The following is a 25,620-nucleotide window of genomic DNA, read 5'->3' on the forward strand; positions in this document are numbered from 1 at the left end:
TTTTCTGCAGTGTGTGCGGTGGGGAGAGCTCAGGCCGGGATGTGAGAGATGGGGAGCTGCTGTAAATACACTCACTTCCCCACAGCTCACCTCCTGCTGTGCCCCGCCATTCCTAAGTTTCATGGAAGGCAATTTTTCTGTGGACGGGGGTTGGGGAGTGTGGGGGGATGAATGAAGCAGGGGGCGCAACAGAGCTCTGTGGCCCCATCCCTAACACGCCACTGACCAGTACCAACCTATCCATGGCCTAGGAGTTGGGGACCTCAGTGTCAAAGGATACAAATATACAGTAAGGTAGAAGGAATCAGTTCAATGTTTGAAAATGGAGTAGTGTGACTATACTTAAAAAAATGTACTCAGGTGATGGGTACCGTAAATACTCTGACTCAATCACTGTGCATTATGTACATGTAAAAAATTTCTTATGTACCCAGTAAATTTACACAAATAAGAAAAAAATAATTTACTTAAATTTTCTTTACACTAAATTTAGTTTTGTGAATTTTGAATAATAAACTTTTTATTTAAAATTTTTTGTTTTAATCCCTCTCTGTATATCAGTGTTCAAACCTCTAGAAGCAGAACGAGTAGGGGAGTGTGTGTGCGCACCAAATGTATATTAATTATGATAAGTATATGGGGAGACACATATGTGATTTATTACAAGGAATTGGCTGTGTGAATGTGGGCGCTGGCTAAGCAAGTGTGCAATTTTTAGTGTTGTCAGGATGGAAAGACCACATCAAAGGCAGGCAGGAACTCACAGGCATGGGCCAAAACTATTGTGCACAGACAGTCAGGAAAGGAAGATCACAAGCAGAATGGAACTCCACATGTACAGGTGGAAGCTGCTGTCCACAGAAGGAATTTCTTCTCTTTTTTGGGGATGCCTAAGTCCTGCTTTTAAGAACTTTGCACTAGTTCAACCAGTCCGACATAGATTACCTAGGATAATGTGCCTTCCTTCAATTCAGCTGATTAAGGACTGTGATTACATTTGCAAAATACCTTCACAGCAACATCTCAATTATATTTGATTGAATAACTGGGGACTGTAGCCTATCCAGGATGACATATCAAAAAAGCTATCATACTGATTAAAGATGGCAAAACTTGACCTGAAATTTACATGAATAACTACTTAAGAGTAGCCAAGGAATTTATGAGAAAGAACAACAGTGAGGAAAACGACTTGCTTACTAGGTATCAAAGTAGAGCCATAAATCAGTACAATATTGACTAGATTAGTGCAACAGAAGGAGAATCCAGAAATAGAGCCCAGGACATATTTGAGAATTTGAAACTAAACTAATTTTAATTTAATGAGAAAAAGGATAGATTATCGGTCCCCACCCCGGGGACCGCCGCCACCCGCCTCCCATCATGGATCTGAAGAGAATCCACTAGGAATTGAATGACCTGGCACGGGATCCCCCAGCACAATGTTCAGCAGGTCCTGTTGGAGATGACATGTTCCATTGGCAAGCTACAATAATGGGGCCAAATGACAGTCCATATCAGGGTGGAGTATTTTTCTTGACAATTAATTTCCCAACAGATTACCCCTTCAAACCACCTAAGGTTGCATTTACAACAAGAATTTATCATCCAAATATTAACAGTAATGGCAGCATTTGTCTTGATATTCTACGGTCACAGTGGTCTCTAGCACTAACTATTTCAAAAGTACTCTTGTCCATCTGTTCTCTGTTGTGTGATCCCAATCCAGATGATCCTTTAGTGCCTGAGATTGCTCGGATCTACAAAACAGATAGAGAAAAGTACAACAGAATAGCTGGGGAATGGACTCAGAAGTATGCGATGTAATTAAAGAAATTATTGGATAACCTCTACAAATAAAGATAGGGGAACTCTGAAAGAGAAAGTCCTTTTGATTTCCATTTGACTGCTTTCTATGAGCCCACGCCTCATCTTCCCCTGTGCACATGTTTACCTGATACAGCAGTGCTGCGTGTTGTACATACTTGGAACAACAAACTAGAAATACTGTACTTCTGTACCAACATTGTCTCCTAGCAGAGAAGTGTGTGTGTGACAAGCCATTTCTCCAGGCGTAACCTAGGTGTGAGACTAAAAGCTTTCCTTATTGACTTAAATTTGGATAATGGCAAGGTGTGAGGGGTGGTGGGTTTGGTGTGTGCTTGGATGGGAAAGAAAAGCTCCACTGACGTGTAGGAGATTGTTTTTAAGTGGAATCCATTTAAACCCAAAACAGTTATGTAAAGCAAGGTGAAGAACATGAAGCTGTTTCTGTATTCATTTTATTCTGAAGGACCTGCGTCTTGGGTGAAAGTTATGACCAACCAGATTAATTCTACCCACATCCTGTATTTTAAGGTCTAAGTTTAACTGGTCAATATTTAAATGGATTGGAGCTATTAGTACATAAAGCGTGATGGGCTTTGTTCCCAACTCTTACATCTCCCCACCCCTTCAGCCTTTTAAACCCCTCTTTCTCTCTTCCATATTCTTTGGTTTGTATGTGGTTTCTCAGTTAATTCATAGCTAATAACTCTTATTTTCTTATGTTTTTAACTGCTTAGGTCTATTTGGATGTAAGGGTGAAAATTCATTGCATGGAAATACTTGTGTATATTTAAAGACCCAATTGCTCCTCTGGAGCTTGTATGTTCAAGAATGATTAATCTGTGTAATAAACTGATTACTACAGTCATTACATATATATATAAAAAAAGGGATAGATTATCTTATAAGCAATGTTGGCACAACTGGCTGTTCATAAGGAAGAAAATAAAATTGAACTTAATCTTATGCCATATGCAAAAATAAATTTCACTTGTATGAAAAGCAAAGATTCTCAACTGGAAGTGGTACTGAATATCTGGGGATATTTTTGGTTGTCACAGTGAGTGGATAGCTCTTCTGGCATTTAGTGGGCCATGAATGTCAGAAGCATTCCCGTTGAGAAACACTGTTTTAGAGATTTAAATATAAAAAACAAAATATCTTGCAATAAAATCTGGAAGACTACATATGCAGTCTAGGAGCAAGGAGAATCCTAACCAAGACTAAAACTCACAAGCTGTAAAAGCAAAGTAGAACATATTTAACTATATACATTTTAAAAATGTTTACATGACAAAAGATATTATAGAGTTGGTGACAAACGGCAGCTCTGGTAAACAATATTTGTATAACACAGGTGACCAAGATTTCATCTACTATACAAGGTGCTTTTATAAATTGACAGGAGAAAGACAGCTCAGTAAAAACGTGGGCAATGTATGCAAAGAGGTTTTCACAGAAGAGCAGATCCAGCTGTCCTGTAAACATGGAAAAAAAATGCTTAAATTCACTGTTGTAGTCAGGAAAATAAAATTTAAAGTAGTAAGGATATAATGAAACTTTATATTTTTTATATCTTTTAGCCGTATAAATTAAAAAGAATAAGAACATATGTTGCTATATTTCTTGGCTTTCCATATCTGGTTTTTGTAGTTTTATTTCTTTTTGTTGTCACTTTTGTTTTTACTTCTGTCACTGTGCTGTCTTTAGTAGCATCTGCTCTTTTTATTTAGTTCCTCTATAAGAGGAAGTGTGTATTGTGAAAGAGTATGGGTTCTATCTTTGATGCTTATTAGTCTCATGAACTTGAATGCGGTCACAGAGGTGCATCTTTGTCAGCTGAATTGTAAAGGGTTGACTCTAATAGGCCTCCCAGCCCTATAGTTTGTGAAAACATTTTTACATACTGCTTTTTATTGAATTTTCCTCCCTCAGGAACGTTTGGACGAAGCAAATGCTGCACTGGATTCAGCATCACGACTTACAGAACAGTTAGATCTAAAGGAAGAACAAATTGAAGAACTTAGAAAACAAAGTAGGTTTTTTTGTTTTTTCCTTTTCCCCCTCTATAACAGTAGTGCTGAATCAAATGTAATCTTCTACCACAAATTGGCACAGTTACGTGAGACCAACTTCATTGGTGTGAGACTTCTATTTCCATCACCTGTGATTGATTTGCTTCACTTTAAGTATGAACCTAGTGAAACCAGAGTCATTAAGTTGGCTCTGGCTGTCCAGTTAGTTTTCCTGGATGTTAAGGCAATGCTGTGGTGTTGGCTATCACCCTGTTGACCATCAAGGAGATTGATTTGACTGATCTGACTTTTTATGGTTATGACTTTTTCCTGATCAATTCATTTGCCTCGTACCCAAAGCCATCGGATCTGTTAGGGCAGTATTCTCAAATAAAACAGTCACTTTTTATAGAATGAATGTCTGGGTACTAGATTTTTATGATTGTTGATGGTGTTTTATACAGACACTTATCACATATTTTTTGGTGTTTGTAAGATAATTTCATATGCTCTGTCAGTTCCCTAAAGTGGGTCCTATATTTAGGATTATCAGTTGGGCCTCAGATATTCAGGTTGTTTGTAGTGCTTTGTTAAATCTAATAGCTGACAAAGATGATATGTCCTCATTTAATCTCTCATTTAGGGGCAAATAGGAAGTTGAAGCTATTCTAGGGGTTGCATTTAATTCAAGGTTTTTGGAAGGGTGATAATAGAGCCTAGAAATGCATCAACTTTAGGTGTCTAGGTTAGACAGAGAACAGTGACAAGGCACTTAATGAAGGAATGAAAAAATACAGGCCGGGCGTGGTGGCTGACACCTGTAATCCTAGCACTCTGGGAGGCTGAGGCAGGAGGATCGCTTGAGGTCAGGAGTCAGGAGCTTGAGACCTCGTCCCTACTAAAAAATATAAAAAATTAGCTAGGCAACTAAAAAAGAAAAAATTAGCCCAGCATGGTGGCGCACGTCTGTAGTCCCAGCTACTCGGGAGGCTGAGGCAAGAAGGATCACTTGAGCCCAGGAATCTGAGGTTGCAGTGAGCTAGGCTGATGCCACTGCACTCTAGTCTGGGTGACAGTGAGACTCTGTCTCAAAAAAAAACAAACAAAAAAACATAACACTTAATATTAAGTAGAAATTAAAGATAGGCCAAAATAAAAGAGATGATACAGCAGTGATACTTCAAACAGAAACAGTGACTGGAACACAAAGGAGGCAAGCAGGCAAGAACCACTGAAATGTGGATCCCAAAGGACAAGACAAAGAGTAAATTGGCCTAAATCCAGCAGGAAACAGGAGATGGAAGATTTTATTTTTTTTTTTTTGAGACAGAGTCTCACTTTGTTGCCCAGGCTAGAGTGAGTGCCGTGGCATCAGCCTAGCTCACAGCAACCTCAAACTCCTGGGCTCGAGTGATCCTTCTACCTCAGCCTCCCGGGTAGCTGGGACTACAGGCATGCGCCACCATGCCCGGCTAATTTTTTATATATATATTAGTTGGCCAATTAATTTCTTTCTATTTATAGTAGAGACGGGGTCTCGCTCTTGCTCAGGCTGGTTTTGAACTCCTGACCTTGAGCAATCCGCCCGCCTCGGCCTCCCAAGAGCTAGGATTACAGGCGTGAGCCACAGCGCCCGGCCGAGATGGAAGATTTTTAGGAACACAAAAAACACTAAGAATTAGATGTGAAGTAGTCCTCAAAATAACTTAATTCTGAGGCAAATTACTGCCCAACTAGAAGTTCTCTACCTTATTAGACTTGGCCAGCCAGGAACTCTAAATCTATTAGAGGGCCTGGAAATGGGCAGCAAGGAAACAATTATACATTGAGTGTCTATTGTGAACATTTGGTATATACTGTATTATTTACTCCTCTCTTCATTTACTTTTCATAAACCCTAAAATAGGTGGTGTTAGTTCCATTTTATAGGTGAAAGAAATTGAGATTTGACCTTTAATATTTTTACCCATTATAAAAGCTCATGATCTTGCCACATTACTGTATTCCTGTCACTAGAAAGATGATTATTTATAGTCTGACTTGTGTTTTGTTCTCTCTTTCTATCTCTCTCTCTCTCTCTATATATATATATATATCTCCATCTCCCTTGAAGATATGGTATTATTCTCTGTATTGTGCTCTAAATGTTGAAATGATTGCCTTTACCAAGAGGCAGTATTTATTGGGAAAACAATCTAGTTAGATTGAAGGCCAGTGCAACTACAACATTATCTGGAAGACATACAGGCAACCCAAAGGAGACACACTGGATACCTACAGGTTTAGGTGTAGACTAATGGAGGTGAAAAGGCAGTGTTATGGACTGACTTATTGGTTTGTGACAATTCAGTGCTATATGTCATGCTATTGTAATATCTGAGGCCACATTCTCTTTTAGGCACCTACCTGAGCCATTCCCAGTAGTTGGATTGAATCGTAAGATAAAAATTCTATGACTTATTGTGTCCTCGGAGTACAGGTTTAGCATTCATAATCCAAAAAGCAGAAATCCAAAATGCTCCAAAGTTTTTTTGAGTGCTAACATGACAGTCAAAGGAAATGCTTACTGGAGCATTTTGGATTTTGGATTTTTGGATTAGGGGTGCTCAGCCAGTAAGTACTATGATGCAAATATTCCAAAATCTGAAAAAATTTGAAATCCAAAACACTCTGGTTCCAACCATTTCAGATAAGGGATATTCAACCTGTATTTAGTACCTGTTCAGGTACCCATTTAAAGCCCCAGTAGTAGAATATTTTCAGATTTTCTTGATTATATAAAAGACTTAGGTGGCCTAAGTTCCCAGTCATGTAAAAAATTATAATTAATGTTCATGATGAATATATAGGAACTTTGGCCTCATTTTGTGAGGCAGTATTAGCTACAGAAAAAGCTCTGATTATGCTTGTACGACTGGTATTTGAAAGGGCAGGCAAGAGGCCAGTGTTACACAGACAGGAAGGGGAGTAAAGAGACAGTTGATTCTGTTACGTCTTTAAGTCATTCTTGCCTTTTACAGCTCTTCTTAACAATCTGTTTTCTTAATTACCTAAGTGCTTAATATTGCCATTACATCTCTAAACACTAATATGATTTTATTTTCTCAAAGCTGCACTCTTGATTTGATAATATAAATAAAACTTTGATTAGCATGTTTGTTTCAAAATAGTCATTGTATATTTTTTCTCATAGATCATTAAGTACTTTAAACATTGATTGATGTTGTAATACTGTACTTTATTTTTAACACAAAACTTGGCCAGACAGCAAAAATATTTGCCAGGAGAAACAATTTTGAAAAAGACAAATTGGCTTTTGTTGTAAGAAAGTACATAGAGGCTTGAATTGTAGAAGCAAAATACTGTTTTATTTCCAAGCATCCGTAGACTAATGATCAGTTGATATACAGTTTCAGCATCTAAACCAGGGGTACTCAAACTTTTTAAACAGGGAGCCAGTTCACTGTCCCTCAGACTGTTGGAGGGCCATTGGAGACTGTGGCGCACATTCCACACATGCGCACTGTGGGGCCGGGACAAATTGGCTGCTAAGAAGGACAGGGAGCCTCGGCAAAAACACCCGAGGGCCGCATGTGGCCCACGGGCCGTAATTTGAGGACCCCTGAACAGTATTAGGAAACTCACTCTACAAAGTACTTTATTTAAAATGGTTGATTATGTCATTGCTGCTAGAGATGAGATGATTCAGCCTGGACATGAAAAGAGAGCTCTTGCATATAGCACCAATATTAAAAGAGTAGATGGTTGATAATTCCAGTCATTTCTTGGAGTATGTACATGCATCTATAGGTATGAATTAAGGGTATTTACAGGCATTGTAGGAAAAGTATGAAGATAGATGCCTATCAGGCATTAAATACTTAATGGGAACCAACTGCTGGCTTCCTGCTAGGTGCTGTGTGAGATGCTAGATAGGATCACTTTTTCAAGGAGCTTAGCTAAGGCAATGACATATAGCATTGATACACCATAGGTTAGTAATTTAAAACAGTGGTGCACAACAGTGATCATAAGACAGTGTATATTTAGTTCCTCCAGAATCCCATTAAAGGTCAGGCAGCATTCCATGGAGGAAAGGAACTTGAGTAGAGCCTTAAACTGTAGTAGGGAACTGTTTAAATCTCTCCCTCACTCCTCCTTTCTCTTCCCTTCTTCCCTTCCCTCTTTCTCTCTGGGAAAGTAGCAATGAAAAGAAACCCTAAGACCCTATGGTTACTATAGTTTAATAGAAAATGTTAGACCATAAAAGAATTACTGCTATCTTTCCCTTTAGAAACTATTCTTTCAACATTTTACCCGAAAGTGTTATTTTTCAATATCCAAAGACTTATTTCACATGCCATCCTTATCCAAACTCAGTACACTGGTCTATGAAGCAGTTAGACATTATTTTTCATTAACTATTTTGAGTTGATCAGAGTTCATAATTTCTATGGAATTGTGATTGATGAGAAAATATACACCTGTGTAAACCTAGACTATAGTTGAACCATTACAGCATCTGTTATCTTGCTATATTTATGGTCAAATTTGACCTTTTCCTTCTTTTACTTCTTGTTTTCTATCATGATCCTTGACATAAATCCCTCCTTAAATGAAAATGATTGGGTGAATTGGAAAAAAAAAAAAAAGCACAGGAGAGATCTTGTTTTGATAACCATGATTCAGAAGGGTGGTAAATTTTTACAAAGAAAAGTTAAGTTTTTGTAAGCAATACAAATTTAGTTCCAGCATCAGGAAAATCTTTTAGCCTGTCTGCCAGTTTATGCCTATATCTTAAAGGGTCCCATAACTGATTTTTTTTCAAAAACAACATTTAGTGGCTGCTTTTAAAAAAGTTTTCTGTGAGTTGAGAATGGAAAATTTCCTTACAGTATTTTTTAAAGAAAATCTAGAAGAATGTATAAAGTAAGTCCCAGTAAAATCTACTGTAATATGAAGCATAAAGACGTGTTTTAAAACTATAAATATAAACGAAGCTTAAAATGTTTTTCATGGAACCACCTTTATGGTGCTGGATGGTAGAGTTTTTATTTTAAATAAAGACATTCCAGGACATGATTTATACAAGAAAACATATAATGTCCTGTTGAACATAGGCCAAATACATTCCCAGACGCTTTGTTACCCAAACCTTTTGAGGGATTTCTTTATAGATGTTTTTGGCAGAAGTGCTGATTTTAGAGGAAACATATAAGAAGTACCAGATGCAGTTTTCTGAATTGCCATAAATGGTTAAAAAATTATTTGTGATGATATAAACATCTGGATATACTAGACAGTGCCAGAATAATGAGTTAAGAAAAAAGTGTATACTAATTAGGTAAATAATTAAGCCCCTTTCAACTTAATGGTTATATTTTTTAAAGCGTGTCTCCCTAATATTAATATCTAAACAACTGTTTTAGAAATTAGTTTTTAAAGATAATTCTTCTAAATATCTAGTAAATTATGTAGTGATGAGAATGTTTTCAGTTAATGTATACTTTTCCTTGTTTCTTTTTGTATGGATTAGTACATAATTCAGAACATAAATCATTTGTTCTTTTTGTCCTGTGTTCTATTCTTTCCAAATATTCTCCCTTCCCAGAGAAAATCACTATTTCATTTATTTCTCAAATAGTCATTTGTTTATTTGCTGTTTACCAGGAACTACAATAGGCATTGGAGATATAAAGACACGGAAACAAAGGTCTTAACCTTCAGAAGGTTTATAGTAAGACAGGAAGAGAAGACAACATGTAATCAAATACATGCAACAAATTGTTTTGAGAGGAAAGAGCTGTCCATTCTACTTGCTGATGGTGGCATGGAAGGATAGAAAAGGATGGTGAAGGGTATACTTGACCTTGCTTGAATGATGAGTGGGTGCAGCTAAGAAGGCAATGAGTGGGGGAAATCATTCTAGACAGAGGGAAGATTTCCTATGAAACTGTGGCACAATCTGGAAACCGGCTGAAGATACGGTTGATTAGTAATGACCAAGGGTGGTGTGTATGTGTGTGTGTGCGTATGTGTATATGTGGTGTGTTGATGTGGGGTACTGAGAAGGTAGAGGTGGAAGTGGGTTGCTGTATGGAGAAATAAAGTATGGATCACAAGTACAAATTGTAAACTGGAGTCAAAATGGTAACATAAAAGAGCAAATGACGCTAGGTAAAGACTATAGTCACTTGAAGAGTATTTCTTATGGAGGTGGCAGATTCTCTGCTCCACCCAGCTGTTGCCACACAGGAATGTGGGTTCAGTGTTGCCAAATCTTCAGATCTTTCAAAGAGACACTGGAAATCTGGATTTTTTTTTCTTGGTGGAATATCCTAATTTTTTGATGTGACATGTAATTTAAATTTTTGTAAAAACCCTATGTGGACTGAACAGAATCCTTCTTTGGCTGGATGTAGTCCATGCTGATTGTAGTAGGTAGGGACTTTCAGAAATGAGTTGAGGTTCAGGCTGCAGCTTAGGAAGCCTTGTGTCATTAGTATATTTTCTGTAGTGATGAGGATATTCAGTACACAGAAACTTTACTACAGCTGTTTTACTTGTCACTGACAAAATTGCATTCCTTTCTTTTGGGATATGCCTGGTTTGTGTAAACCTTTTAAAATCAAATAGATATTCTGTGTTGTTCGCCAGAGCGAGAAAAAATTTAAATATATAACTTGACTTATAATATTCACTCTTTAAAAATTTTTTCTGTTGCAGATTATTTGAATTTATAATAAACGGTTGAGGGAGTAGAGCAGAGAGGGAAAATAAATTTGATTTGGTTACATTAACACATTGACTGCCACACTAGAAAAAAAATATTTTTTTTCCTTGGGGCCATGGTGTTTTATTACGAAAATAGACTAAAAACTTTAAAAACAAAATGATCCTTTCTAATTTAATGAAAAATTTTTAATATTTTGTTGTTTTCTGTGCGTGAGTTATATGCAACTTGAAAAAAAGTTCATACAGCTCCCAAGGTGAAGAGATGTGTGAGTTACATATGCTTCAGGAGGCCCTGGGCTCAAAACTAGTATGAGTTATATACAACTCACATAGCAGTTAATGTGTTTAAAAATATTTATATAAAATCCCTTTCAAGTGTATATAGTAACTCCAATTAACTCTATAATAATCTAGTAGACCTCAACCTGTTTCATTTTAATCATAGATTATGATCTAATGTAATTCAAATTAATGAGATTATACTGTATTAATAAAATTCTTTCTCTGCAAGTTCATTGCCAGAAGTTGAATAAGTTCCTTTTTACTCAGCAATTAATAATTATGATTATGGGACAAAAAAGCATTTACTATGCCTTCTAGACCAGGAGTCCCCAACCTATGGTGAGATGTATAATTATTTCATTATATATTACAATGTAATGACAATAGAAATAAAGTGCACAATAAATGTGATGTGCTTGAATCATCCCAAAACCATAGACCCCACCTCTCCTCACCCCAGTCTTCGGAAAAATTGTCTTCCATGAAAGCAGTCCCTGGTGCCAAAAAGGTTGGGGACTGCTGCCCTATAGACCTTAAAATTCTGTTCTAATATGGTTGAAAAGAATCGAGTTAAAAGACAAAGCAGATGCTAATATAGCTTAACTTCAGATTGTAAATAGATATGATATCTTGTAAAAAATATATTATTTGGTATTAAAAGTGATCTTGTATAAGTTGATGTGGGGCGCGGTGTCAACGCCATTACAAGATGGCGCTTGTTTCCGGCTTGGGCCGGTTCACCCCTCCTTAGGCAACCTGGTGGTCCCCCGCTCCCGGGAGGTCACCATATTGATGCCAAACTTAGTGCGGACACCCGATCGGCATAGCGCACTACAGCCCAGAACTCCTGGGCTCAAGCGATCCTCCTGCCTCAGCCTCCCGGGTAGCTGGGACTACAGGCGCGCGCCACCGCGTCCGGCAAGGAAGACGCGGCAACTGGAGTTCTTCTGACAGTGCTTTAATGGGGTTCCCTTTAGACTTACATGATGCGGAAGACCCAGCCCAGCAGCGCGCAGGCTGCTATATACCCCAGAAGCACAACCCCTAAGCTGGGATAGGCCGCTCAGCTGTCGAGCCACCAAAGCATTAGTCCATAGCAGGACCCTTCGTTTGCATGCTTGTGCCACAGGGCAACCGACAATTGCGCGTGCGCTGAACTTGTTTACTGCTCTAGGCAAAGCCGGAAACAGGTGCCATCTTGTAATGGCGTTGACACCGCGCCCCACAAGTTGAAAGGCTATAATAAACTCATCTAATTTCTAGCTTTTGCTTACATTTAAAAAAATGAAGAGGCTAAATTTTATTAGGTTTAATATTGGATCAGATTTAAATTATTTTTAAGGTACCCAATGCAATTAAGATATCACACCTAATTTTTATATATATATATATATGTATGTGTGTGTGAAATCATCTTTCTAACTTTTTTTTCTATTGACTCCTTTGTCTTGGTTCTTAGAGATGACTTATATTCAAAATAGAGGGGGAAAATTACAAAGTATTAACACTAAGCAAAGTGATATGTATGATTTTGATTACAGCTAGATTGAAAGATAAACTAGTTATTTTAAGAAATCAGACGAATGAGTACTAATGCTTTATATTAGCACTTTACTGTTTTGAAAAGTCACATTTGATCATTCATTTGATTCTTTGAAAATCCTTTGAGATGGGCCAGGCGCGGTGGCTCACGCCTGTAATCCTAGCTCTTGGGAGGCCGAGGCGGGCGGATTGCTCAAGGTCAGGAGTTCAAAACCAGCCTGAGCAAGAGCAAGACCCCGTCTCTACTATAAATAGAAAGAAATTAATTGGCCAACTGATATATATATAAAAAAAAAATTAGCTGGGCATGGTGGCACATGCCTGTAGTCCCAGCTACTCGGGAGGCTGAGGCAGAAGGATCGCTCCAGCCCAGGAGTTTGAGGTTGCTGTGAGCTAGGCTGACGCCACGGCGTCAGCCTAGCTGGGCAACAACTCACTCTAGCCTGGGCAACAAAGCGAGACTCTGTCTCAAAAAAAAAAAAAAAATCCTTTGAGACAAGCACACTCATTTTACAAAATAGCCAACAAAGTCTGGCTCAGATAATAGGACCATGATTCATGTCCAGGTCCTCTGACTCTCAAGTTTTGTGCTCAGTCTATTTTTTTTTTTTCCAGTCAGGTGCCTGTTCAAAAAAATCTGACTTAGTCATGAAATATGCAAATAACTTTACAAGGAGTATGACTCATTTAAAGATGTGGCACAATTAACTTTAAGATGTTCTCTGAAGACATTATTATAGGGTACTGTCATTAATCACAAATAAACTGTAAAATTATGATGTGCTGATTTGTTTTAGTCAGTTGCAGTTATGTTCAATTTTGGTTTTAAATCAAATGTTGAAGACCATGGCACCATCTCTAGGTGTTTCATAGAAGAGACTCTGATAGGTCGAGTTTTACTGTGTCAAACATTTTGAGTAATTCTTTCTCCAAACTAAACTAAATCTCAATTGCTTTATTGCTTAACTTCAAATTGCCCCCCCTTTTTAACTTCCAAAGAATTATTTTGGCATGTGAGATTATTTCACGGGAATATTGTATTTGGCTTAAAACCTACTTCTAAATAACCATATTTTGCCTGCCCATATAAATACAGTTCTGATTTCAAATTGTGGTTTGAATTAGAGTTCAGTTTTTGTAGAGAAATATTCAGAATCTCTCATGGGAGGAGAACAAGGGTGCCTGGAGAAAAAGAGGCATCTGGTAGGGACCTTTGAAGTGGGTGTTTGACATTCCTTTCTTTTCCAAACCTTTCGTAGTTAATATCATCCTTCTAGCCCCTTCCCCTAGATTCTGAGTTTTTTTCTTAGACACAAATGTCAGAATACATTTAAACCACTACTCGAATTTGAAACAGCCCTTTGCATTATAATATCACATTAGCTCAGGGACCAACTATATATTCTGATAGTGAGTTTAAGAAATTTTACCTTGTTGTCATTTTGGTCTTAAGGATGTTTTGACTCCATGTTTCTAAATACAGAGATTTTAATCAAAATTATACCAATCTTAGTTTTCATCAAGAAAATATTTTTGATTTGAACTTTTAACACTGATTTCTTCATTAGTTTTTCATATAGCAAAATTAAAATGTTCTAACTTATTTTACTAAAATAATTTTTATCGGAATCAACCCTGCTTTGTGATTTTTACTCTGAAGATGTCTATATATCATTTAGTTTTGTCTTTTTTTAAAAAAATAAACAGTGTTGTATAGTGTTTATATCCTGACTATGTTTTAAGATAGTGCTGTCCAATAGAAATACACTATGAGCCACATATAATTTTAAATTTTTTAGTAGCCATGTTAAAACAGTAAAAAGATAAAGGTGAAATTAATTTTGATAATATATTTTATTAAACCCAGTATACCTAAATTACTATCATTTTGCCATGTAATCAGTATCAAACCTATTAATTTTAGAGGAAAATAGGTAGGAGAAGGGTAACTTTCAGAGAAAGGGAAGGTGAGGATAGGGTAGGTAACAGGCAAGTTTGACCTCTGTTTCTCTGCCACCTTTTTATAGTCGTGGGGAGGAGTGCTGGCTTCTACTTTAGCTTGTGTGTGAGGTGGTTAAGTCAGAACAGTGACAAGAAATTAATTTATTTGCTTTTCTTCCTCTAAATAGTTGAGAATTCTATTCACATCCAGAATGTAATGCTAGAAAAGACTCAGATAACATAATGTGCTCATAGTATACATGTACACATTAATAATCTAAAATGCCTTTTACTGACTCAGACTTTAGTAATAGTTTTGTTCTTTCTCTTCCTTTCTCTTTTTTTCCTCTTCTCTTCCCCCCCTCTCTCATGTCCAAGTTTAAATTCATTATTGGAAAGACAGGAAAGGAAAAGTTCGTAGGAGATTTTCCAAGCACAAACCTTGCTTTTATAATATGGTTATGGCAACCATCTCTATTTTGGTAAAGTTGGCCTATAATATGAATGACATTTTGCAATTTAGATTTTTACAATTTTGAAAAACCACAAGCCATTGCGAACAGTTAAACTAGATGTTTTATATATGCATTTAGTACCATAAATCAGAATTTTAGGCATTGTACAGAAGTGTTACACAGGATAGAATCGAATACACAGGATAGAATCGAATACACAGGATAGAATCGAAACATAAAACAGACCTGGCCTAATCTGAAAGGTTCAGAGGAAAATTCTTCAAGGAATTGAGTTGGGAATAGAGACATGAAGGGTAAATAGGAGTTACTAGGCTGTACTGATGGAAAAAAGCTTTCCAGGCAGAAGAAAAAACATTGCATAATTCTTGCAGTGGGAATTGAGAATCCAGAAATATACCATACATTTATGGTCAATCAATTTCAACAAAAGTGCCAAAAGAATACTTTTCTTTACCATATAGTGTTAGAACAAGCGGTCTCAAGAGCGTGCAAAATAATGAAGCTGACCCCTACCCCTACCTCATGCCATGCACAAAAAGTAACTCAAAATGGATCATAAACCTAAATTTTAGAGTTAAAACTGTAAAACTCTTACAAGGAAACATAGGAGTAAATCTTCGTGATGTTGGGTTAGGTAATGGTTTCTTAGATAGGATACCAAAAGCACAAGCAACAAAAGAAAAAATAAGTTGGAATTCATCAAAAAGTAAAACTTTTGTGCTTCAAAGGATACCGTTAAGAAAGTAAAATGACAGTATACAGAATGAAAAAAATTATTTGCAAGTCATATATATCTGATGAGAACTTGTATCCAGCTACTATTAGGAAAATGCAGCATAACTCAAAGAAAGATTTGTGGTTGTGGAAAGAGGTCAAAATCTAGTGTTAGGCTGTATTTCTTGATTTGAAAAGTAGAACTCTGCTGCAAAGCAGTCTCATTTTCATTTCCTTCAGAATAAAAACTTATGATCTAGCTTGAATTTAGTAAACATCTCTTTCAGCTCAAACTATCCATTGATAGTTTGATATCCTGTTACTGAGGTAACAGGTATAAATTCCATGCTTAACTAACAGTTCCTTCGTCCATGAATCCTAACCCTGTGGCATGGTTGAAATTATGAACAGTGCCTATTCTAGACTTTGGATTATTCTAGTCCAAATTCTAGGCTTTGCCTTTAATACTGCTTAAATGCCAACTATTTCACCAAGACTTTACACATCTTGCTTCCTTTTTAAATAATAGTTTAAAAATAAAATACTTTAAGCATCCTTTCAAATCATTCATAAGCTATAATAATTGATTAGTGTATTAGAGCCAAGGACCTGAATTGTATTTTACAATTCCCTTACCCTAGAATACTTTGCCCTATGGGCTGCATCATGAGCCATGGTCTTAGTTGTGTTAGATACTCTTAGCTCACCAAAAACAGAAAACAGAGTCCAGCCAGGAAAATAAGAAGGAAAATTTAAAATTGTCCTTTCCATTCCCTTCCATTAAATAAGAATGGCTCTGGAAATGTTTCATGCAAGGAAGCAGTGATGAAAATCTTTTTGCTGTTAAATCTCTAGAGGATGAAAATCTTCTTTGGTTTTTAAATGTTCTATTAAAGAATTGATTACTTTATTGAAGGTAAGCCATGTGAATTATTGCATACTCTGGCTTCTAGGTAATTTCTGTATCAAAGAGTCTAGTTCTCTGGACAAACGAAGAGATGGAAGTAATTAACTATTCCCAACTAGAATAAGTGCTTATATTCAAAGTTCATAGAAAAGATCCCATAAATCTCATTATATCTTCATCCAGATTATTTAAATCAGTTAATGGCTATCTTTATTCACATATTTTAAAACAGATGAGCTCCGACAAGAAATGCTGGATGATGTACAAAAGAAATTGATGAACTTAGTAAACAGCACAGAAGGAAAAGTGGACAAGTATGCTTCTTCCTTTTAATTTTTATATATTTTATGGAAATTGCTTTTATGGTAAAAACAACTTCTACATGTAGATGTTTATATGTGATTCAGTTTTTTAAAATCTTTTCTTTTTCTTAAATAGCTGTAGGTAGTTTTAATGAGGACTCAATAGAATAACTTCTTTTGTTTTTTAAAGTTGAGTTTCCCCAGCTAATTCTTTTTCTTAAAACCATGTGAAAGAGTTAAAACATCATCCCAATATGAAGTACTTGGAAAATAAAAAGTTTATTTTTACCTTTCTGTTTTGGTCCCTTTACAGTCCTTAAATGAACATACGCTTGCTCAAATGTATTAGTTCTGAAACCTGGGTATATATGCAACAATATCTCACTTAATATTTTAAAAATTTAGGTATTATTAACAAATTCTCAATAAATGTGAATGGGGAAATATCAGCATAACATTAATCACAAAAACATTTGTCACCACTTGAGTGTCTGCTTCAGATGAACATCAGCCCACAGGCACTAAGAATTAATAATGAGGTACCCCCTCAGTGCCTTAATTATTGGGTTGAAGAAAGTAGATAGCTAATAAGTGATGTTTCAGAAGGTATACATTTTGGGTTGTTTGAAATATTCTTAGACTTTTCATTTTTTTAAAAGTCTCTAAAATATTTTACTGTTTAGTCTTTTTTATAATTAAATGTTTGCTTTTTGTAATTAAATATTTACATGTCTTGTTTGGGTACACTCAATGTTGAGTTAGCTTGAGCTGTTTCTACCTTTATTTTCATAGAGTCCTAATGAGAAACCTCTTCATTGGACATTTTCACACACCAAAAAATCAGCGTCATGAAGTGTTACGATTAATGGGAAGCATCCTGGGTGTCAAAAGGGAAGAAATGGAGCAGGTAACTGGACTGTGAAAGACATTCTGAATTTATTGATAACTAAAATAGTGGCATTGTAGAAAAGTGTTTTCCTTTTACTGTATATAAACTTTACTGAATATAATTTTCTCAATACTGTGGAAATGGAATCATTTTATACTACATTGAAGAGGTGGATTGTTCAATTTGTATGATATTAGTTTAAATGTTTTGTAATTTACAAACCACTCTCATATCAGGATGCTGAAATTTTGAGATATGGCACCTCAAAACTTTTATTTGAGATTGTGCCTGAAGTTGCACTTGATTGTATTTGTAGCTTCTATCTGTAGGAAACATTTACTAGGAATTGGACTTGGAAAGCATACTTTGCTACTGTCTGAAATCATGTGAAAGTGGTTCTTATTTTTTTCTTTTCTTATATTGATATTTTTCTGTTTTAAAATAATCTTTCAGTTGTTTAATGAAGATCGGGGCGGTGTTACCAGGTGGATGACTGGGTGGCTTGGAGGAGGATCAAAAAGTGTCCCCAACACACCTTTGAGACCAAATCAGCAGTCTGTGTTTAATAGTGTAAGAACCGATTTTATTCTTGCTTTATTGTGTATTCTTTATTATGTGTATCTGATTCAGTTGCAAAGAACCAGATTTCTTTTTTACATTATTTTATATAGCCTTTTTATTTTAGTTTTATTTCAGAGTTATGGAAGCTGTGAGATCCAGAGAGGTGAACTTAAGGATTACAAGCCAGTTTTAATAATTGTATTGCATATAGATTTTATTTTAATTTTTTATATGATACTTTTATATTCAGGGTATTAACTGTTGTTTTCTTTGTGCTTGATCATGCTGCCATAAGCAGTATTGCTACTAAATTATGAGAGTCTTGAAGATAGAGGCTTTACTTTACTCATGTATGTATGTTCCAAGTAATTGAGCCAGTGAATATTTTTTGAGCACCTGCTGTGTGCCAGACTGTTCTAGGCATTGAGGATACAACTGCAAACCAGATAGATAAGGTGCCCACCCTCAAGGAACTAACATTCTAATGAGAGACAGCAGCTAATAAACATGAAAACACAGTGTCTGGTATGTAGTAGGCTTTAGATAAATAATTACTACTCGATTAATGAATCGAGTAGTACTGTGAGTAGAATATGGAGTTTCTTTTATTTTTTAATAAAGAGGATACTGAGAATAGGTGACTTACCCAGAGCTGATCAAAGATAAAACCCTGTTTTACTTGGATGGCATAAAATTTAACTTAAAGGGAAGGTCTACACTACATTATTTTAATCTGGTAATGTTACTAATAATCTTTTGCTATATTCATCATTGGGTCTTATTAATAGTTTAGAAAATTATGTTTAATGTGTGTTTTCCTTCAATATGATTTTTCATGTCTATTTTAATAGTTAAAATGATAAGTTGTGATGTCTTAAGTGCTGTTCATTGATGGCAAGAAAAATAAATGTTATCAGTTAGCTAAGTCTGAGGTATTTGAAATGAGTGTTGTCATCAAAGATTATTGATTGAATTGTTGGCCAGGCACAGTGGCTTACGCCTATAATCCCAGCACTTTGGGAGGCTGAGGTGGGAGGATAGCTTGAGGCCATGAGTCCAAGACCATCCTGGGCAACATAGTGAGACCCCCTCTCTACAAAAAAAATTACTTTTGGGGGTATGGTGGCACATACTGGAAGTCCCAGCTACTTGGGAGGCTAAGATGGGAGAATTGCTTGAAGCTGGAGGTTGTAGTTAGCTATGATGGTACCACTGCACTCCAGCCTAGGCAACGGAGCAAGGCCTGCCTCTTTAAAAGAAAAATCTTTGTAATGATAATTATGTAACTAAAATGCTAGTATTATCAATTTTTCATAAGGCCAATCTGTAAAAAATGATTCAAATGACATGATTAGTTTTTAATATTTAATTACAACAGCTGTTATATTTTCTTAGTTGTAGTGAATATAATTTTATTAACTAGCCTAAAATAACCAAAATATTTTTTCTTAGTCTTTTTCAGAACTTTTTGTTAAATTTCTGGAAACAGAATCTCATCCATCTGTTCCACCACTAAAGCTTTCTGTTCATGATATGAAACCTCTAGATTCACCAGGAAGGAGAAAACTGGATACAAATGTGCCAGAAAGTTTTAAAGGTAAAACTAGATATTAATTTTTTCCTACAATTAAAAAAATGGAATGTTTAATTTATGACTATGTTTTATAGTGATATTAACTAAATATTTAGTGTTTTTGAAAATGTATACTGCTTTCAAAATTCCAAAAAGGCATCAGAGTTTGGCTTCATATGTTCTTGTAGCAATCTGATACTTAATTGGCTTAGATTAATTTAAACCATGTGCAGTTTTTTCCCTTTGTGTATCAGAATAACTCTCTCTGCATAAGCCACTTTGAGTTATTCTTCTGGAAGTGGTGGTGAATCGGCTAAACCTTTGCTTGGCCACCTGTTTTCCTTTCTGACTAATGGTGCTCATTGCTAAACAGAGTTAGATGTGTAATTTATAGTGTGAGAAGAGTTTTTTCCACCTTTGAAAATCTAAGCTTTACACTCAGTAACCAAACCTTGGCATGTTAATATATAAGCACAGTTAAGTAAACTAAGACCTCCAAGAATGTTAGGAAGTGCCCTTATATGTTGAAAGGTCTGCCTGGAAGTGAATGTTTGGTGGTTGTAAACATGTGTATATATTCTTCTGTCCCGGTAGGTTGTTAGGGATTTTATTTATATTCATTATTACACACTAGTATGCAATAAAGTTTCTTGAGTTCAAACTAAATTATAATCCATTAGACTATAAACAAATTGTATATTGGAAGATCTCTTTTCTGAAATTATTATATTTTAATATAGACTAACATGTTTGTAAGTTGCACTGTAAAGGTATATGTTATTGGCCGGGTGTGGTGGCTTAAGCCTGTAATCCTAGCATTTTGGGAGACTGAGGCAAGCGGATTGCTCGAGGCCAGACTGTGGAACACAGTGAGACCCTGTCTCGGCAAAAAACAAACAAAAAAAATTAGCTGGCCATGGTGGTGTACCCCTAAAGTCCCAGCTACTCAGGATGCTGAGACAGGAGGATCACTTGAGCTCAGGAGTTTGAGGCTACAGTGAGCTATAATGATGCCACCATACTCCATCCTGGGTGACAGAGTGAGATTTTATCTCAAAAAAACGAAAAGAAAAAGTATATGTTGTTATATACTCAAGTTTATATTATAAGTCAGATACTTAAATTTGGATGAAATAGTAAAGGATTTACATTTTGAAATTTTAGGAACTTCCTGTTATTTAGACAAATATTTCCATTTTTCTGGACTTTTACAGGAAGAGAAAATAGGAAAATTTATCTGTTCTTTAGATAATAGTTTTACCTGCTAAATTTAGTGAAAAGTTGTAACTTTATGTAAGAGGTGTAGGGTATACTGAGAAATTTTTTTCTTGTTACACTAGGTTGTAGCATCTGAAGCAGACTCCTAAATTCACCATGGCAAGCTCTTCCCTCCCTCCCTGTATCCTCTCCTTCCCTTCCCCTTCTCCATTCTTTCCTGTCCCTCCCTCCTCTTCTTTCTCCCTCTCTTCTCCTTCTTCCTCTCCCTTTCTCCCTCCCCTTTTCTTTTATTTTTCTTTCTTTCTTCCTTTTTTTTTTTTTTTTTTTTAAAGAGACAGGCCCTCACTCTACTGCCCAGGCTGGAGTGCAGTGACCAGATCATAGCTTACTGCAGCCTCCTCCTGGGCTCAAATAATCCTCCACCTCAGACTCCCAGGTAACTGGGACTACAGGCAAGTGCCACCACATCCAGCTACCTCCTTTCTTTTATTAAGTCCAATGCCTGCTTGATTTGTATTGATCAGAGATAAAAGCCATTGATGGTCTGAGTTGATACAAGGTTTGCATGGGGAAGAAAGCAAGCTGCTTAGGCTTTAATCCTGGATTTTGAAGTGTGTCAGAGCTTACTAGGAACACCAGAAGCTTGTCCAGAGTTCGGAAAGTTGTCATTCACAGGATAGTACAGCTTGGGAACCCTAGGAGTGCTCCATGATAAATAGATTTGGTGAATTTGTCTCAGTGCTTTCTTTGTTTTAGGAGACCTCTTTTATTTGAGTTTCTCATTGTTGAAGTGGGCACCTTCAAAGAGTTGTCTCTCTCTTACCAATGAAGTTGTTAATGGTCTTGGATAATAAAGTAGAATCTATCCACTAAGATATTAGCTCATAAACCAGATACCTATTCCAATTAAAATGAATTTTAGCAGCCCAACTTAACAGAAAAATAACCTAATAGAGAATTGTTTCCAAATCTTTGAATGCCTAAAACATAGTCAGTTAATGTAGGCATATATTATTTTTTCTTTTGGTAAATTAGTATTTATTCTAATTGTTATCATTGTGATATGGGTTTATTTTTCATGACCATTATAATTATTTGGGGGAAACTTAAGTCCTCAAGTCCTTCATCTTTCAGGTGGGTAAGTAAAGAGTTTGCCTTGAAACATAGACAACACCTTTTAAAAAGTGGTTATTGGCTGGGTGTGGTGGCTCACGCCTGTAATCCTAGCACTCTGGGAGGCCAAGGTGGGAGGATCGCTCAAGGTCAGGAGTTTGATACCAGCCTGAGCAAGAGTGAGACTCCGTCTCTACTAAGAAAAAGATAGAAAGAAATTAATTGACCGACTAAAAATATATAGAAAAAATTAGCCAGGCATGGTGGCGCATTCCTGTAGTTCCAGCTACTCGGGAGGCTGAGGCAGAAAGATTGCTTGAGCCCAGGAGTTTGAGGTTGGTGTGAGCTAAACTGACGCCACAGCACTCTAGCCCAGGCAACAGAGTGAGATTCTGACTCAAAAAAAAAAAAAAAAGTAGTTATTATAGTAAATGAAGTTTATCAGTTAAGTAACTGGTAGTTAAATATAAAACAATAGTATTCATGTATTTAATTAGGTATTATATATGAAAATACTCTTCTTAACCCCATTCTTTTTCTTTCCTCTTATTTCTTCCATCCTTCTGTATTTCATATACCTTGCTTGTGGGATACAGAATCTTACAGCATATGAATTAAATTCATTTGGAGGCCAAATCTGGGAACCTAAAACACAAATACAGCATTGTTTTTATCAGAAAATGTTTGGAATTACCAAGTGTGAACTTTAATCAGATTTTAGTGATACACATTAGTATTTGTGTTTAGGAAATAAGACTTATTTGTGCTCTCAGTTTGAATAATTAAAGGATAGCCAAAAAAAAAAATGTGCTAATCCCAGTGTTAACTACCAGTAAGATTGAATTTTAAAGTTGATAGTAGTGGTGAATTGATTATTCATATATATCTATGTTAATCAACTTAACAATATAGAGAGAACTTTCTTTATGCTATTACTTATGTTCAGAGGGTTATTTCATTTCCAATTCTTTGTGAAGGACAGGAGACTAAGGAATCCATATTTTATCACTTAGATACAACGGAATCCAGGTCTGGTAGAAGAGCAGATGTAAATCCATTCCTGGCTCCCCGCTCTGCAGCTGTGCCTCTTATTAACCCAGCTGGACTTGGACCTGGTGGGCCTGGGCATCTTCTTTTGAAACCCATCTCAGATGTTTTGCCCACGTTTACACCTTTGCCAGTGTCCCCTGACAACAGCGCTGGAGTTGTGTTGAAAGACCTTTTAAAGCAATAGATGATTCTCACGCCGAAGAGATAGCACTTTAAAGAAACCATGAACACTATGTGTATGTACTTTATCACAAAGTGGCCTTTTGGAAAAAGTCGTGTATTTGTTTGCAGCTATACTTTCTCTGAATTTAATAAAAATATTCTTAATGCTTTTAGAAATTACAGGTGTCAGAGGAGCAAGTGTTTGCTGTATAATCTGCTTTTTTCTTACTGATTTGACCTAATTTAAGTTAGGAACATTTGATTTATCTTTTATCCTAATTTGCAAAAATAAAGACAGACAAAAGTACTAGTAGCTATATATCAGCTTTTTATTTCTTTCTGTGATTTTCAAGCTCATTTAAGCTAGAGACATGCGGTTTATCTTTTAAAGGTAATCAAGAGTTTTTATCGAAGAAAAAAATACTAGTGGTAACTTTTCTGCATTATGCAGAAAATCAATCTGAAACATATATTAATCTTTAGAGAGCTTTGTATAGACAGGCCAAGAACAAGATTGTCCCTGGGAGGTCACAGGTGCCTTGAGATGAAATGTGTGTTTGGTTCTATGCAGTGTTCTCACATGCGCAGGTCCCTGTGGACACCACCTCCATCCAGATGCAGAGCGCTTCCATCACAAGGGTCCTGCGTGCTGCCCTTTTATGATCGTAACCACCTCTCTCCCTGCCCCTTGCCTTAATCTCTGGCAACCATTAGCTATTCTCCATCTCTATAATTTTGTTATTTTGAGAATGCTATATAAATAGAATCATATAGCACATAATATCTTGAAATTGGCTTTTTTTCACGCAGCATGATTCTCTTGAGATCCATGCAAGTTGTTACATTTGTCAATAGTTTGTTCCTTCTTATTGTTGAATATATATATAGTACAAATATATAATTTAGTTTTAAGAGTGAAGGTATCTGTTTAAAGATACCATCTTAAAACTAAATGTTTCCTCACTCAAATACAACTTTCATATACGTGTTAAATCGTGCAGCCAGTGCACCTACATAACTATAATTAGCAATATCAGTACACATGCCACCTCCTGCCTCTGTCTGAGGTGTTGATACTTGGTACAGCAGTCCTGGAGTCGTCTGTCCCCATTATGGTGGTCACTGAGGGCAGTGAAATCACTTTGACAGTGATAGCACCAGGTTTTTGAAACTTAAGAGTAAGATAGTATTTCTTAATGTTTTATAAACCTGTCATATATAATAAATCCTGACTTGAAACTTAATTGTATGAGGATGCTCATATTTGTATTAGTTGGTTGAAGTTGTACATTTAAAAAGGTAATTCTTGCAAATTTTGTATATTTCGATATGCCTTTAAAATGGAAACATTTGTATAACAAGGAAAGGTGAAAATGAGACTAATCCGAATATGTAAATAGGCCTGGCTCAGCCCAGAGCTAAAATTTGGTTGTTAGTTTGGCTGTGATTAACTGTATACTTTCTAATGTTTGGAAGACTGGAATCTTAATTATGTGTTGATGGGTAAAACTTGTTTTTCTGAAAAATTAAGTAACTGAGAATGCTGCTTCAGAATGTCACCTGTCTCTTTAGCTAACTTATTTATATTGCCATTCTTTATTAGTATACTTTAAAGGAAGTTGTCATACAAGTTCTATATTAGAACTGTCAAATTGCCTCCTCTCAGTTTTGTCCATTATAATTTCTTTATGACATTATTACTCTTAGGTTTTTATATGCTCCTTACAAAGATACTGTCACTGACTATCCTAAATTACTTGCTGCTTGCCATTGAAGTTTCATTTCAGCAACTGAAATACTGGTTTCGAAGTTAGAGAAAAAAAGACATGGTCCTTTATTTTGAAGAAATAGAACATGCAAAAAGTTTTTTAATTTGAAAAGAAGATACATGGTGGGTAAAATTTAAGTAGTATGTCATCATATTTGAAATGCCTTTTATGACATTTTTGAGTATTTTCTTCCCTGACTAAAACAGTCTGTTCCTCACACCATAGTCTACCATAAGTTTAAAAGCTGTTGTGGGTGGGTTGCATAGCTGAGCATCACAGAGCATGATGATAGTACATGGCTGCTATTTAAATAAGTATGTGACCTTGTCCTAAAGCTATAGTACCTCATGTTTTCAATGTATTATTGAAACTATAGCAGACTGGTATACAGACTAAGTGTTTGTTGATCTAAACCAGACATAACTCATTGACTTTTCTGAAACTAAGTTGTGTCAGAGATGAACCATCTGCTCAAGGAATCTTCTCAGTAACCAGACAGTGATGAAGCATATAATTCTAATGTTAGCAATAGGACATTGCTTAG

General features: G+C 36.1%; 1 protein-coding gene and 1 pseudogene across 2 annotated transcripts in view; both read left to right on the plus strand.

Moving 5' to 3' along the window:
- The window catches only part of TRIP11 (thyroid hormone receptor interactor 11), a 67,799-nt gene extending 44,315 nt beyond the window's left edge, over window positions 1–23,484 (plus strand). For both annotated transcript variants that reach the window (XM_076003767.1, XM_076003768.1), the window contains exons 16-21: window positions 3,763–3,862; window positions 16,672–16,753; window positions 17,534–17,648; window positions 18,084–18,200; window positions 19,644–19,788; window positions 23,109–23,484. In XM_076003767.1, coding sequence (XP_075859882.1) covers window positions 3,763–3,862; window positions 16,672–16,753; window positions 17,534–17,648; window positions 18,084–18,200; window positions 19,644–19,788; window positions 23,109–23,329 — 780 coding nt within the window. In that variant the 3' untranslated portion in view covers window positions 23,330–23,484. The remainder of the gene's footprint in view (window positions 1–3,762; window positions 3,863–16,671; window positions 16,754–17,533; window positions 17,649–18,083; window positions 18,201–19,643; window positions 19,789–23,108) is intronic.
- On the plus strand, window positions 196–1,888 carry LOC105876274 (ubiquitin-conjugating enzyme E2 D2 pseudogene; annotated as a pseudogene).
- Window positions 23,485–25,620: the final 2,136 nt, after the last annotated feature.

This window comes from Microcebus murinus, chromosome 6 (assembly GCF_040939455.1).
Source record: "Microcebus murinus isolate Inina chromosome 6, M.murinus_Inina_mat1.0, whole genome shotgun sequence".
Lineage (NCBI taxonomy): Eukaryota > Metazoa > Chordata > Mammalia > Primates > Cheirogaleidae > Microcebus > Microcebus murinus.